Raw genomic sequence first — 14,919 nt, 5'->3', positions numbered from 1 at the left:
GTACATTTTCCTTTGTAAAATGTTGTGTGTGTATTTTCAAAATGCTTAACGCAATCAAAGTATTCGAATTTGGCCTTAGACTTTGATGACTTGGAATTTCTTCATTCTGTTTTAAATTTCAAGGATAAAAATAGATTTGAGCAGCAGCATATCATTATTTCCCTTGTACTTATATTCTATGAGTCGCAACTATGAGCAAAATCATATCTGAAAATGCATAAATAGAAACAGACAATTTGAGGATTAAATAATTTTTGCATCCACTTGAGAGTTTTTAAAATTTGAGGTAGCTGGAATTTTAGTCAAGGACCAAATGTCTATGAAGATTTGCCAAGATTTTTGAACAACTCTCAAAATTATATAAAACTACTAGTTAATTCATATTGATACAAGTAGTAATTTTATCAATTATTAAACATTAATTGCTCATATTCAAACTGGTATTTGTTATTTTTTTTTTACCAACTCAAAACTAATCGCCCATTCATTTGCTAGCCAACGCTGTTTTTAAGATTTGATATCATAATGTTTATTTATTTAGCATTTTAGTTATTAGTTATATAATATAATTATCCTCGCCCCAAACAAAGCCTTGTTGATTTTCACAAGCGAAGTTTCGTCCATCTTTACATGATACGTATCACAAGTCGCAAAGTATGACAAAGTATGGTTACATAATAAATGTGTGTGTTTTATTGTAACATATACTTTTTATTAATCGATTTTATGTTATGTATTTGACTTTTTAATATATATATTTATTTATTATATCAAATATTTTATTTTATAAATTGTATTTGACTTTTTAATATATACATGTATATTTATTTATTTATTATATCAAATATTTTATTTTATAAATTGTATTAAATTAAAGTTACATGTATAAAATGTTGATAACGATACATCATTCTTTTTTCTTTTTCTTTTTTTTTAAATAATATTTAATTTATCCCAAATGTGATTGGAATAGGACACCTCAAAGCTAATTAAATAACAAAGAATGATAGACGGCTTATCTTACTAGTGTGAATTGTAAGGTAGTCTGCCTTATCTCGAGATGCACCAAATGCGCGTTGTCGCAGCTTCTATTATCATTTTTTTGTTTAAAAAAAAAACAAGTAATCCGACAAAATCGAGGATAAATATATTATGTATTATCTTTAAAATGTAAATCATATTTAAAATTGACATGGGCGTGTACATACATATATATATATATACAGACATATTTCAAGTGTGACTTTTTTAGACGATATCACGGGAAGTATTTTGTCAGACAGATCTCTAATTTGAGTCATTAACGAAAAAATATTACTTTTTATGCTAAGAGTTTTATATTTTATTATGAATATCGGTAGGATTGACTCGTCTCACATATAAAGATTCGTGAGACCATCTCACAAATGACTTAATCTTCGACTATATACACACACACATACCCATTTTCACTTTCTTGCATGAAGCTTTTATAAAAAAAACTAACACGACAGAAGAGAAGAAAAATGGGTTTATTACACAACCAACTCTCCGACTCCGACTCAATCCTAATATTCGCCGTCATCGTCATCGCCAAGAGCTTACGTTATCTTCACTCCATCATCTCCACTATGATGCGCACCATCGGCCTCCTCTCTCCCCTTTTCGATCGGCCGGATGATCATCACCACCAAGTCTATGACGTGGTAGGGTCCGGTCTAGCCAACTTAATTCTCCTCTGCGAGCAGCTGAGCATGAACCGGGAATTATCATTCCCAGTTCAACCAGATGACGTCGATTCGGATTGCGTCGTGTGCCTGAATCGACTGGGAGATGAAGGAGACTACGTGCGGGAGTTGGCATGCGGACACATGTTCCACAAGGATTGCTTTGCAGGCTGGCTCGATCAGCTCAACTTCAACTGCCCCATTTGCCGTCAGCCGTTGGCGCAGGATGAATATCGCTTGGATTGCACGCAGAGGCGCTTGGCTGGTGATCTCCTTTCGTCCTCTTAATTTATTTGACATATTGTGGGTATAATATTTTTATGCTACAATCATTGTGACAAAAATTTGTGTGAGACGGTTTCACATGTCATATTTTGTGAGACGAATCTTTTATTTGAGTCATCGATGGAAAAATATTATTTTTTATGCTAAGATTATTACTTTTTATTGTGAATATTGGTATGATTGACAGTCTCATATATAAAGATTCGTGAGACCCTATTCTTAATATTAATATGACTTTGATTGATTGTTGTGCTAAAAAATTTTTATTTATTTATTTATTTTTGGTTAGACGTACATGAGATTACAGAATGGATGGGATAACAAGGCTTAATCTGTACTGACGATGTAATAAGATAAATAAATACCAAAACATATTTTCAAAATCCAAAATTTTGAAGATATATTTTTTAATTTATCCCAAAGTTTTCGGTTCACAAGAAACTAACAGGAAAAACAAACGACATGCAAGTTGAAGCAAACAGATCACGATTGGTCGACGCCAATAATTATGATCATCACATGATTTTGTGTAACAACGTACATGTTTGTGAAAGTGGACCACTTGCCACAAAGTATATGGCGGAATACATCTATTTTATATAAAAACTATTTTATATAAAAACGATATCATCACCGATACGATATGAATTAGTTTTTACAAAAAAATATCATATACATTTAGATAATTAATATTTTCTCATATAATTTACGCATAACTGCGCTATCCAATCCACTTAAAAAATTTAAAAAAAATCACGTATTATTTCTATGAATTACATATTTAATATAATTGCATAATCGTTATCCAAATAATAATTTAAAAACAAAATTTTATGAATCAATTTGATCTATTAATGATCCCATGATAATAATTATTTTATGCATGTATCGTATGTGTGGTTCGAAAGTTTGGAAATTGCTACTTTTAAGAAATTTTTTTTAAATTTCAACCCGGAAATAATCTATTTATTGATAAGTATTACTCGAATAAATTATATATATTATCTAAAAAGAGCTAAAAATTAAATGTTTTCCTTGCCTTGTTAATTGAGTCTCATCACAGTTATATTGCACTTGGATGAGGCACCATCGACCGAGTGAGATACAGCATTACACTTTTTTTAAAAATCGCCCATTAATTCAAATTATACCTTAGCTTGAAGTTAAATTTTAATTGGATAAACATGTAACCTGGGCCCATCAGATGCCAGAAAAGGGTCATGGATACTTAGCCCAAGACCACCATATACTGGACCAAGACAAAGATCAGCCCATATTGTCCTTGAATGGGCCTGGGCCCAAATTTTAATAAACAGGCCATCCTTCTCCCTCCCAACCCACTAAAATAACGGGGAGTAACCTTTCATTTGTCAAATTCTATTTATTTGGACTTTACATCCATGCTGGAAACAATTTTGGTTAGCAGTAATCGAATTAACTCGTTAAATCATTCATAAATGAGAAGAAATCATGTTTTTGTTAGCAATAATCGAATTATATTTATGATGACGATACAAAGTTAAAATTATCCTTTTCGACAGAAAATATGTTGATTTCATAGGAGATATATAATAGATTTTCTTGAAATAACCAACTACCAAGAAGAAATAAATCTTCAATCTCGCTGCAAAACGGGAAATGCTTTAACATGTCACAACTCTACAATAATCTTTTAAAAGAATGTACCAACTTTCTGTCGATCTTCATCAAATCAACGGCAATTTTTTTCATATAAAATGATATATGTTAAGATTTCTCTTTTTCCAGTATGATATTGCTTTCATTTTTCTTTGTATGCGTGTTAAAAAATATTATCGGAATGGATCATGCCGAGATGAATAAGAACAACTCTACTGTTATCCCAGCAGCATTTCGAGGCTTACGGGTGCTACTGGTTGATAACAATACAGAAACCTTGTTAAACACAGCGTTGATCCTAGAAGGCTATTCTTACAAAGGTACATATTCTTGTTAGTTTATATTACATCAGATTCCTAGATAATACAACGAGTTTTAGTAATCTTTTTCTTGATTCTCTTCCAGTTACAACTACTGAACTTGCATCTGTGGCACTATCCATCGTCCAGGAACGTAAAGATCGGTTTGATCTTATCATGGCTGATTTCGACATGTCAGAAATGGACGGTATCAAGTTTATTGAAAGCGTACAGTTAATTAAAGACTTTCCGATGCTATGTAAGATTTAGACTACCTCAAAAAATACTGTGTTTTTTCTTGGACTTTCTTTCGGCAAAAATTTAGGTTTCTGATAAAAGTTCACTTTTTTTAGTGATGTGTTCTGAACTAAAGAAGGATGTGGTGAAAGAAGCCATGGCTAAGGGGGCATGCTACTTTATTAGAAAACCGATTTTCCCAGAGAAACTCAGGAATGTATGGCAGCATGTTTACAAAAGGAGAAGGCGTGAAGTGGAAAACACCAAAGATGATCAAGAAAACGTAACTGAAAGTAAGAAAATGATCGAGCATAAAGGAGTTGATACTGTGAAGGGATATGCCGTAGGTGAACAGGAAAACGAACAACTGGGATTCAACGATCAAATTAAGAATAACCTTGACAAACGAGTCAATGCAAAAGAAGGAACTAAATTGTCAGAAATCTGCATAAAGAAGTCTCTGTCAGCAGAAAATGATGAATCAGAACTCAAAAGAAAAAGAACAAGAATGGCCAGCAATGACTTTGAACAAGAGAATTCAAGAAATATGAAGCCTTCTGGAGATATAGGGAAGAAAGCGAAAGGCGAAGAGAGAACCGGTGAAAATATTGCAAGCTTGAGCTCGACCACAAATCTTCCGCTCAAGTTCAATGAATATATCAGTTCAATAGGAGAGAGAGGTACATATTTTGGATCTTCCTAGTTTAATTATCATGTTGCAAGTAAAACGCATTTTCTTCCTTGACACACCTTAAATTTATTTACTTCTGCGCGATTCAGAAATGTGGCCTGAAGCTGAAGGGATACAAGGGGTGATGGAGGTGCCTAATTCTGAGGAATTATCCAACAAATTTAAAGGGAAGCTTAATTCTAGCTACCTAGCACAGGAGTTACCTGTTCCTGATATATCAGAAGATGCAGAAAGTTATTTCACAAAAATTAAGGATTCAGGCCACTTCCTGACGACTTTTAAGAGTTCGCTTCAAGAAGCAAATATCAGAAAGGAGGAAAACCAATTCCAAACAATAGATAATACAACGGTAGAGCTCGGTGAAATAAAGAAAGCAACCAATGTCCAACCTACTGCAAGTGATATTGGAGGAGGTTCTGAATAGATAAGCTCTCTGATTGGGAACTATACGCATCAAGAACAGTCAGACTTGACTTTTGAATTCACTTGACAGTCTGTATCATTCATTTTAGTCGATCCCAACTAATAAGAGACTTGGGATTGTATGATCTTGCAATAAATTACTACAAAATGGGTTTCAAGTAGAATTGTTTTCTTGAAATGCCAATTGTGAATGTTGGAACGAACAGATAGATATCTATGCAATTGATAGATTGTGATATGAAATCAACCTACGTCTCAACATAATAATATCATATCATCACGTCTCATCGTAGCATCGTTTTAATTGACGATAATACTTCTCCTTCGTTGTTCCATAAATTGCTTCTGCACTCGGATCCGGCCCTTGATTTTGATAAATTTTGTGGACACCCCGGTGCCTTCTGTAGTCGATTTACTTTACTTGGTGCCTGTCGCATCTGCCTTTCATTTTATCGCTTAGATGTTAATTCAGGTACGCATCCGAGTATGTGATTCATTTGGATAAAAAAATGAATCCGAAATTGGAATAAAAATTGCGTGAAACATAATCTTAAACCATACATTATTCTTTTAAGTTTTAAGATCCTAAATTATAAAGACAAAAACTTATGTGAGACGGTCTCACGAGTCGTATTTTATGAGACGGATCTCTTATTTGAGTCATCTATGAAAAAATATTACTTTTTATGCTAAAAGTATTACTTTTTACCATGAATATCGGAAGAATTGAACCCGTTGCACATATAGAAATTCGTTAGACTGTGACCTACTAAACTATAAATATACAAACAATTGAATTTATATAAACGAAGTAAAACTCTATTTTATTTCTGTATTTTTTTTTTATAAAAATTTCAAACTCCAACAAAAACCATCGGGAACCAAAGTAAAACCATATATCTAAGTGATTAAATTCCGGTTCCATCCCCTATTGGAACATGAAACATCGGTTATTTAACCGAAATCATTGGCACTAACCTAATAAAAAAATTTCAAATGTACTTCAAAAACATCGGTCAATTAAATGGCTGTGCTTAAAATGTATCAAAGAGATGTAAAGATTAGCTGATCACTAACGAGTTTCAAACTCAAGCATAGAAGTACAACTGTCACGATCTAGTGATTCTACCAAGTACAATGCAAGCAAATGTTTCGAGCACACTACCTAGAGAAGCAAAAGCAATGCTACAACAATTTATGTAAAACAGCATGAACAACTGTTTCCAAGCCTGGCTCGCTCTGCAATAAGGTTGAATTTAAAATTCAATGTCTTCTTTGAGTCTCCATGTCTTCTAATATCGAGTTCGAGCCAGAAGCATTGGCTTCCGAATTGTGAGAATGGATGTACACACTCTCAAGTTCTGATGGAGCAACAGAGAGACGATTAGCGTTGTTTGATGATGATCGGTTTTCAGTCTGTGCCTCGGCCAGCATGTTGAAATACGCATGAGGTGCCCAACCTGCTTATCCCAGACATTACATTAAAAATATCTTTTTGAAAATAGGTATATCATATACTCGTAGGAACAGTTTTTTAAATGTGACAATTATCATGCAGTAATAATCTGTTTCAAGAACTATATCACTGATTCAGGGATTGTGCTGCCGCTGTGGCTGAAAAGCTCAAAGAAGGCAAATACCGTCTACATCATAAGGTGGTGGAAAGAACTGCAAGTAACAGAATGAGGCAACTGTCAACCCTGCGCATAGAGAAATTTCGAGCATGGTATGAACTTATACAGAAATAAATTTTATAACAAAGAAATTAAAATTTGGAGGTAGTTGCAATTTTGTATTTTAAGTACCTAGCAAGCTTCCAGCAAACACATCTTGCCAATGGTGCCAATAATCATCAACTCGTGAAACTGCAACTAATGCTGCTAAGAGTAAAGGCACAAAGATGATGCAGAGCTTTGCAATATGGCCTCTACGATCAAACACTTTGACTTTACCCGACAGGTACCAGGCCAGGAAGCCAAGACCAGCAAACGACCCTAAGAATATGACAATCTTAGATGCCATTAAGCTCCATTAAATCGTTTGAGAAACTGAAACTATTGTTGATTTGAGTTAAATATATGATAGTTCTCAAAACAAGTGTTCAACTTTTAACAAAAAAAATAACAAGAATCTGTGATGCTTCCAGATTCGCAAGAAAAATACCAAAGCTGAAGCAGTAGAACTGTAGCAATAAGGAGAAAACTTCAAAGTTGATTTGTTAACACATAGATGTAGACGAGATATTGCAATGCCGCATGATCTTATAAACAAGAATTTCGGAGTATAAAAAATTATTAAATTAGTAACACGTCATTGAAAAAGGAAAAAGGAAGAGTATAGTCACATGAGGTGTGCCCGCTTGGAAAACTTTTGTGTCCTTCTTTAATGACGCTTTTCAATCCAGTACACTGAACGTTCCCTGTGATATTATGAAAAATCTATCCACCAAATACAAAGGTGCCATTACTTAACCCTGCTAGTTCAAACACCCATATGAAAAAGGTTTGGCCCTAATATTGAACACAGAGCACAGGACTTACCCCTACACCATCTGGAAAGCAGCGCCAAAAGAAGTCTGGTCGAGGTCGACCAACACCATCTTTGATTGCATCAGTAAGAACACCAGTTATAAGTACAGAAAACAGCAGGCCTGACATTGTATACAGAGAAGACATGATTTCATTTCCATAATAATCATCTATGCATGTGACAAACAAAACAACGTGATTATAGAAAAGAAAGAATCATACCCAATGTAGCCTGGTGCAAATCATAGACGTCTCGCCGGATAAAGTAAAAGGCGATGATGATAGTGAGAGGCAATACAACAGCAATTAGCTTTATCACATAAAAAGAGTAAGTGTTGATCAATTCTCGAGAGGATAGCAATGATATCGCCTCTTATCATCATATCTAGATCCAACATATACAAAAACAATGATTTGATATAGCATACCGGAACAGCCCAGAAGGGCACAGTATTATCTTTCAATGGGTATTTCAGGTCTGTCATCATATCTTCTCCGACAAATCGATAAAATGGATTGATCACATTAAGGATGATCTCTATCACCACAAGAAGCATCAGAATAAGCCAATCATGCATGTGAAACCTGACAACTCGGGCTCCGTGAGATCTTATAGTATGGGCACCCAATTGAATTTCTGGCATTTTGACCCTTTAAAATACTAAAGTATATGAAATGTCAGTGGTAAACAACCAGACACTGGTAGGAAGTATCTTCAGCATATAGAAAATGAAAGAGCATGAATCAACCAATATAAGCAAAAAAAAAATAAAAATTAACACCAGATAGCGAAATTTTAAAATAACACTATAACAAGAATAAAAGAGTAACAATGCTCTCAAGTTCAATGACTGTAGCACATATAAATCTATGCAATACACTCAGAAATAACCCTATCAACAACTCAGATAAAAGCTTTTCCATGATTATGTCCAACACATTACCATCTTTTGCTCAACAGGCCTTTAGCGTGGGTAACGGTGGATAAATTCTCGTTCCTCTTCATTAGCACTCAAGGAGACAAGAATTCAACTTTTTATTTGCACATTGAAGTTAATGAAGTGTATTTTATGATCTCTAAAACTTGAAAAAATGTTTATAAAGGTCTACTGCAAACTCTCCAGGACAATTTGAATTAATCATTTTTGTAAAACAATAGTACAAATGCGAAGTAGCTGCAAAAAGAGCCTATTATGCAAGCTGGGGGACATGACATAATTGTATGACAAACGAACCCAGGGTACTATTGATGTGACTGTGAGAGGCCTGCTGAATGTGAAGGATGCAATCAAGACATCACGTGTCAATCGAGGTTGATTGTAATATTCTTTCCCTCGTTGAAATGTACAATGCCTCCTCTACCAATGAAGGCTAATAATTCTGGCAAAGCAATCACGTATGAGAACTATCGCTAGTTTGCATGAAATTTGGATTATGAGACAACACAAAATATGCTCAAATACGATTTAAGTATCGCGCTCTCACGAGTATAGGTCAACTGGTCACACAAAAATCACAAATAACATTTAAAATTGTACTTCTTGTTTTAGGTACAACATAGTTCCGTATCCAAGGCATAGGAGGGCGGAAAAGTGACAATAAATAATGTACGTAGATCCCATGCGATAGTGGAAGATTATTTTCAATCTTCGGAATCCGATACGTTTCGTATGAAAACAGATATTCAGCATCAAAATATTACTGCAAACTCGAACTACAGAAATGGAGAGATACAAACAAATCTTCGAACACAAAAATCTCATCGCAAAAGCAAAAAAAGAATAAAAACGAAAAAAAGAGCAATCGCTGTTCTAATCCGGCGAAAAACAAAAATGAACTCCTCAAAAACACTTGACAAATATTATATCACATAAGACAAACAGTTAACACTAAACAAAATAAAAAACAGCAAACCTTTAGATTTTTTTTTTTTTAAAAAAAAAAGAGGAGTAGGGAGAAGAGAACATCGATTCACCTTGAGAACGTATCACTGTCAGTACCGCTTGTCGAGAGAAGAGAGAGATAATCCAAATCCTTATACGGATAATTCCGTTGGTAATTTCAAAATGAAAGAGAGAGAGAGAAGATCCAAGCGGAGAGGTTACATATTCACCAAATCTACTGCACCATTTGCTGTATGTTTTGGCTTTTTATTGTGGACCGTTTTCAATTTCCAGGTACGAAGGAAAAAAGAACGCATGGGATAACGGGGTGGGGTCGTCTTCTTTTCAGTCCAAAAAAGTGCACACCAAAATATAAAATACTAACATGTTACTAATCATACTTAAGTCCATAGAAAATATTTGTTTTAGTATTGACCAAAATTTGTGTGAGATAGTCTCACGGGTCGTATTTTGTCAGACGGATCTCTTATTTGGGTCATCCATTAAAAAATATTATTTTCTATGCCAAGACTATTACTTTTTATTGTAAATATCATTAGGGTTGACTAGTCTCACAGATAAAGATTCGTAAAACCGTATCACAAGAGACCTACTCTTTCATAATAAGTTTATATATAAATGATTATAGTTTATGTAATTATTATATTAAATAACATGCGTTAATAATACCAATCACCCTCTTTATCTATCTTCTTTTTCATTACATTAAGAGTATTTTGAAATTATATATTTAGAATATTGTAAAAATCAATTAAATAAATATAAGAATTTTAATTAACACGCTACGCACGCAGCCAAAAAAAGAAAGAAAGAAGAAAGTGGTATTCTCGAATTTCTTTAACCACGTAAAGCAATAAAAGCCAACCAGTATAGTCTGGCTTTGATAAATTATGGAGAGACTAAATTGATATTTGAATTGTTGAAATAAAATAAATAAATAAAAATGTGTTTTTGAAATTTAAAAAAAAAACAAAAACAAAATTGTAATATTAGTATCATATAAGGGTAAAATTGAAAGAAAAAGTTGATGTCCCCTAAGTAGTTAATATCATGTCCTCACACTTAATATAATAAAATAGATAAAATATATATATCTTCGTCAAATATAAACTTGATTTTAATTTTATTTTTATTTTTATGAATAATCACTTAAAATGACCTCCTACTCAATAAATTATTTTATAACCCTATTAATAATTTGCATCCAAAGAGGGTCGCACATTCAAATGGAGAGTGTTACAATTCAGTAACAGTATCAAGAACAACAAAATGATTTCATATACAATAACCAACCCACTCCAATAATGGAATTACAACTTCAAATAAAATTAATTTGCTGAGCTAGATATAAATCAGTCAATTTGGAACACAAAATAATTCTAAGCTATCTATTTCCTGACTCCATGGATTCGATAGTCGAGTCTAAATTGTGATACACTGAGTTCCGATGGATCGTCGACTGCTGTCGATTCGCACCTTCAGGTGTTACATTCTGTGAAGTACTAGTTCTGGGTTCAGGCTGCTCAGACGATCTCATGTTTGTGCGAGATTCCTCCACCGCTCGGAGATATGCGTGTGGACTCCATCCTGCGGTACAATCGGTGGATTAAATAAGAGGGTTTCTTGAAATTATATAGAAAAAGAAAGCGGTATATTCCTATGATGAAACAGAACTAGTATTTATGCTGATCGGACTTCAGTACTATCAAACGTTAGGATTCTGATATCATTCATCACGTCCTAAACCGTTCGGTTGAACGTGAATCATCTCAAGCCCATATACTCAAGTTTAAAATTAGACTCGTACAATTGCTGAAAATTGATTATCAAATGTTGCATACGGTTTCCTTTATCTAAAGTTACTTTAATTACACAATATACCTTGTGTGTGACATGGAGGTGGGAAGAACTGCAGGTAGCAAAATGTAGCCACAACAAGACCTAAAACAAAATGCAGACGTCAGTAAACACGACAACAAATATAACAAAGTCGATTGATTAAACTTTTCTTTAATTCAAGAATCGTTATGTTAAAAACGAGAACATACCAAGGAGACCTCCGGCAAACACATCTTCCCAATGATGCTTATAGTCGTCCACACGAGAAATTCCAACAAGGCATGCAGCAAGAATAGGTAGGAAAACGATGCATAGTTTCGCAACATGGCCTTTTCGATCAAAGCATTTGATTTTCCCCGACAAGTATAATGATAGAAAACCAAGACCAGCAAACGACCCTGAAAAGCATATGAGATTGATTACAATGCAAATGGCAGTGATAAAAATGAGGAAGTTGGAAGTCGAAGCAAACCACAGAGAATGACTCGTCAGGGAGTCTAATCCGTGACCTTAGATTTATCCAAATTAAATCGTAATGTTACGAACAAACAAACAATCATAAGCGACTGGGAAGGCAATCACAACAAATGAGCAAAGCCACTGTTGTGAACATTTTGCTTTCAGTGGTTGCCCCAAGATTTGGAATGAATAAGGATGACTGAATGTATTATGATAGCTGAAACTTAATTTTAGAAACATCCAATACAAAATTTCAAGTTTTTATGTGAGAGAGGCAACGCCCCTCCCCCGTTAGGTCCATATAGGCACGGTTAAACCATAAATCAGTTAGCAGAATTTACATGAAGTATGCCCGCTTGGAAAACTCTTGAGCCCGTCTTTTAAATCACTATCTTTGCCATGGCACACGACATCGCCCCATCTATCGTACGTCTGTTGAATAAGAAATATATTATTAACAGGAAAACCTCTCTTATATATATACTGTATACTCCATATTGTGTACTTTCGAAGATTAAAGATGGATGCATCAAGAAATTCCAAAAGATTGAAAAAATAACAACTGGCCACAAACGCGTGAACCTTCTAAACCAGAATCATTTAGTGATAAAAATAAGTATTCATTCAAAATCTAAGATGACATACAAAATTCCCGTCAGGAAAGCAACGCCAGAAAAAATCAGGACGTGGCCTGCCAACTGCATTTTTTGTAGCGTCTGTGAGGACCCCAGTTATCAAAACAGCGAACAAGATTCCTGCAGTTCAGTAATTCAAGCTCAGAAAATTATTTCGGCTGAGTTAAAACATTTTTATAACATATATATGCTTTATATGTTAAAATTTCTAGCACCAAATATGGCAGAAAGTTGAAATGGTATCTTACCTAGTATGGCATGGTGTAGATCATAGACGTCCCTTCGTCGAATATAATATAGAAGGAAAATGGCAAAAGGCAGCAAAACTGCATACAGCTATTCACAAGAGAAAGTGATAACATTAGTACATGGTTTCCGACAACTCTTGGAACAAAACCATACTACCAAATCTAACGTGTGAAAAATTAAAAAGTTTTTCGGGTTGTTGTCAAGTGTACTCACAGGAACCGCCCATACTGGCACTGTGTCGCCTTTCATAGGATACCTAAGATCAGTCATCATGCCCTCTCCAACAAAACGATAGAACGGGTGCATTAGATATAATATGATCTCTATTACTGCAAGTAGTATCAATGTAAGCCAATCATGCTTGTGATTCTTTAAGAGTTCCCACCCGTGAGACTTAATGGTATGTTGACACTCGAGTCCAATCTCGTCCCGCCGACCCTGTTTTCAGAAATATGAACTTTTGAACCGAAGTTGATATTTTCTGTGCAAAAAGATCCATTAAAAAGAAAACAGACAGGGAAGCAATCCACAATCGAATATAAAGAGTTTGTCTCCATCAGTATTGGGAATAAAAGGTGAAGCACTTTGCTTATCCTATTACTTGTGTCATCAAAATATGCTGATTCCATGGCGCTGATTAAAAAATTTAGCAGAGGGGGGCAACTGATTTTTACTAGTTGACACCATTTAACTCGAAGATTTGAATTTGTTAAAAATTAAAAACATAATTGAAAAACTGATTAAATATATTGCCTCAAATCAATCCAAGCTAATTTACACCTAAAACAAACTCAGTACCCAAAACCTTAAAAGAGTCAAATCTGGTCAGAAGCTGTGATCTTAACTAATACCAGTTTTAACAATTTCACAACGAAGATGCATTTCTTGATACAAAACTATTCTTGCATAATACATCAGAGAAAAGGGAGATAAAGCTCAAATGAACAAAAATGATTACAAACCTGAAACATGGTCCAAAAATCTGACGTAGGCCAAAAAGAAATCAAATTTCTCCAACCCACTGGTCACAATGGCAAAAAAAAAAAAAAAAAAAACAAACACTTCAAACCCAGAGAACTGGATTTGATGAAGAAATGTACCCACAAAAGAAAGAGCTCAAGTGTCTTCAGCAACTGTTGATTAGCTATATACATGGTGAATAAGAAATACCCAATGTCATAATATTCTAACCCAAATTACAAGAAAGTAGACTTTAACCTTGTAGTGATCCAAGAACTAAAGATATTTTATTTTCTGGGTTGAAGTAATTCAAGTGAATAATCTATTCTAATCGTAGTACTATATATATAAATAAAGAAAGAAAGATCAACGATACTTGGATATTCGTTCTTGGTTAGATAACCAGAGACCATTGAAATGGACCCAAGTGCCATCACAGCAGTGCATGTATTTGATCAATAATCAAGAGAAGTATTCTCTGACAAGAAATCATTAAAATTTGTAAAAATTAATAAATTTCAAACCAGATAGACACGCACGATCGGTCATGGTGTGCAACCAGTTTAGGGTATAGACGTGTGCTGGAACCTTTCAAACACGACTCTTTCAAAATTACAAGTTCTGAAGATAATGTTTCCTTATTTTTGTACACGAAGCTAATTTGCCTACAAAATTATTTAATAATTCTGCGTTGCTCTCTCTCTCTCTCTCTCTCTGTGCCATTTGAATAGTATAACAGCAGAGGAACGGAGCAGGCAGATTATTATTCAATTCTTTTTCCCCATATGTCTATAATTTTAAATTATGCTTCTTGTATCTAGATTCGTTGAATAATAACAATGCATATATAACTATAATATACGAAATATGTAGTTTCCGGACTAGTCGATAAACAAAGCTGACCGGACGACCTAGAAATTTCAACGATTTTTAGTTTTTTTATAAAATTATGTCTTGCGGGTTTATATAGTTTCTTTATTTACTAAGTTGTTTTTTTTAATTTATATCGATTATCTGAATATCAATATATTCATGATACGCAATATTTTTTTTAGTTATTATATTG

The 14,919-nt window shown here is 34.1% G+C and overlaps 3 protein-coding genes across 5 annotated transcripts; 1 reads left to right on the top strand and 2 right to left on the bottom strand.

Moving 5' to 3' along the window:
* Positions 1–1,429: 1,429 nt before the first annotated feature.
* LOC142554550 (uncharacterized) lies at positions 1,430–5,473 on the top strand. Its single transcript, XM_075665214.1, has 5 exons — positions 1,430–1,971; positions 3,860–3,949; positions 4,035–4,187; positions 4,282–4,845; positions 4,946–5,473. The coding sequence occupies exons 1-5, from the start codon at positions 1,506–1,508 to the stop codon at positions 5,278–5,280; spliced, it is 1,608 nt and encodes a 535-aa protein (XP_075521329.1). The 5' UTR covers positions 1,430–1,505; the 3' UTR covers positions 5,281–5,473.
* Positions 5,474–6,345: 872 nt separating this feature from the next.
* On the bottom strand, positions 6,346–9,992 carry LOC142554539 (lipid phosphate phosphatase 2-like). Of its 3 annotated transcripts, XM_075665206.1 has the most exons (9): positions 9,783–9,978; positions 9,074–9,187; positions 8,236–8,468; positions 8,030–8,117; positions 7,820–7,929; positions 7,624–7,717; positions 7,085–7,273; positions 6,920–6,979; positions 6,346–6,739 (listed from the first exon to the last, which is right to left on the bottom strand). In XM_075665206.1, the coding sequence occupies exons 3-9, from the start codon at positions 8,449–8,451 to the stop codon at positions 6,543–6,545; spliced, it is 954 nt and encodes a 317-aa protein (XP_075521321.1). In that variant the 5' UTR covers positions 8,452–8,468; positions 9,074–9,187; positions 9,783–9,978; the 3' UTR covers positions 6,346–6,542. The 3 variants fall into 3 exon arrangements, with proteins under 3 accessions (XP_075521321.1, XP_075521319.1, XP_075521325.1); XM_075665204.1 differs by lacking the exon at positions 9,074–9,187 and having other exon boundaries at positions 9,783–9,992; XM_075665210.1 differs by lacking the exon at positions 9,074–9,187 and having other exon boundaries at positions 8,236–8,458.
* Positions 9,993–10,970: 978 nt separating this feature from the next.
* On the bottom strand, positions 10,971–14,478 carry LOC142554531 (lipid phosphate phosphatase 2-like). The gene is made up of 9 exons (XM_075665199.1): positions 14,257–14,478; positions 13,856–14,037; positions 13,107–13,331; positions 12,893–12,980; positions 12,655–12,764; positions 12,351–12,441; positions 11,760–11,948; positions 11,593–11,652; positions 10,971–11,298 (listed from the first exon to the last, which is right to left on the bottom strand). The coding sequence occupies exons 2-9, from the start codon at positions 13,862–13,864 to the stop codon at positions 11,096–11,098; spliced, it is 975 nt and encodes a 324-aa protein (XP_075521314.1). The 5' UTR covers positions 13,865–14,037; positions 14,257–14,478; the 3' UTR covers positions 10,971–11,095.
* Between the last annotated feature and the right edge of the window lie 441 nt (positions 14,479–14,919).

This window comes from Primulina tabacum, chromosome 1, assembly GCF_025594145.1.
Source record: "Primulina tabacum isolate GXHZ01 chromosome 1, ASM2559414v2, whole genome shotgun sequence".
NCBI lineage: Eukaryota > Viridiplantae > Streptophyta > Magnoliopsida > Lamiales > Gesneriaceae > Primulina > Primulina tabacum.
This window is presented reverse-complemented; position numbering and strand designations above follow the sequence as displayed.

What these genes read in the sequence shown, in the direction of transcription:
- LOC142554550 (XM_075665214.1), top strand. Translation starts at nt 1,506, where the DNA reads ATGGGTTTATTACACAACCAACTCTCCGACTCCGACTCAATCCTAATA. An exon ending in CACGCAGAGGCGCTTGGCTG is followed by an intron (nt 1,972 to 3,859) that starts GTGATCTCCTTT and finishes TTATCCCAGCAG; the next exon opens with CATTTCGAGGCTTACGGGTG. An exon ending in TAAAGACTTTCCGATGCTAT is followed by an intron (nt 4,188 to 4,281) that starts GTAAGATTTAGA and finishes CACTTTTTTTAG; the next exon opens with TGATGTGTTCTGAACTAAAG.
- LOC142554539 (XM_075665204.1), bottom strand. Translation starts at nt 8,451, where the DNA reads ATGCCAGAAATTCAATTGGGTGCCCATACTATAAGATCTCACGGAGCC. An exon ending in TTTGCACCAGGCTACATTGG is followed by an intron (nt 7,930 to 8,029) that starts GTATGATTCTTT and finishes ATACAATGTCAG; the next exon opens with GCCTGCTGTTTTCTGTACTT. An exon ending in GCTTTCCAGATGGTGTAGGG is followed by an intron (nt 7,718 to 7,819) that starts GTAAGTCCTGTG and finishes TTTGGTGGATAG; the next exon opens with ATTTTTCATAATATCACAGG.
- LOC142554531 (XM_075665199.1), bottom strand. An exon ending in TGCCAGTATGGGCGGTTCCT is followed by an intron (nt 12,981 to 13,106) that starts GTGAGTACACTT and finishes TCTTGTGAATAG; the next exon opens with CTGTATGCAGTTTTGCTGCC. An exon ending in GTTTGCCGGAGGTCTCCTTG is followed by an intron (nt 11,653 to 11,759) that starts GTATGTTCTCGT and finishes ATTTTGTTTTAG; the next exon opens with GTCTTGTTGTGGCTACATTT.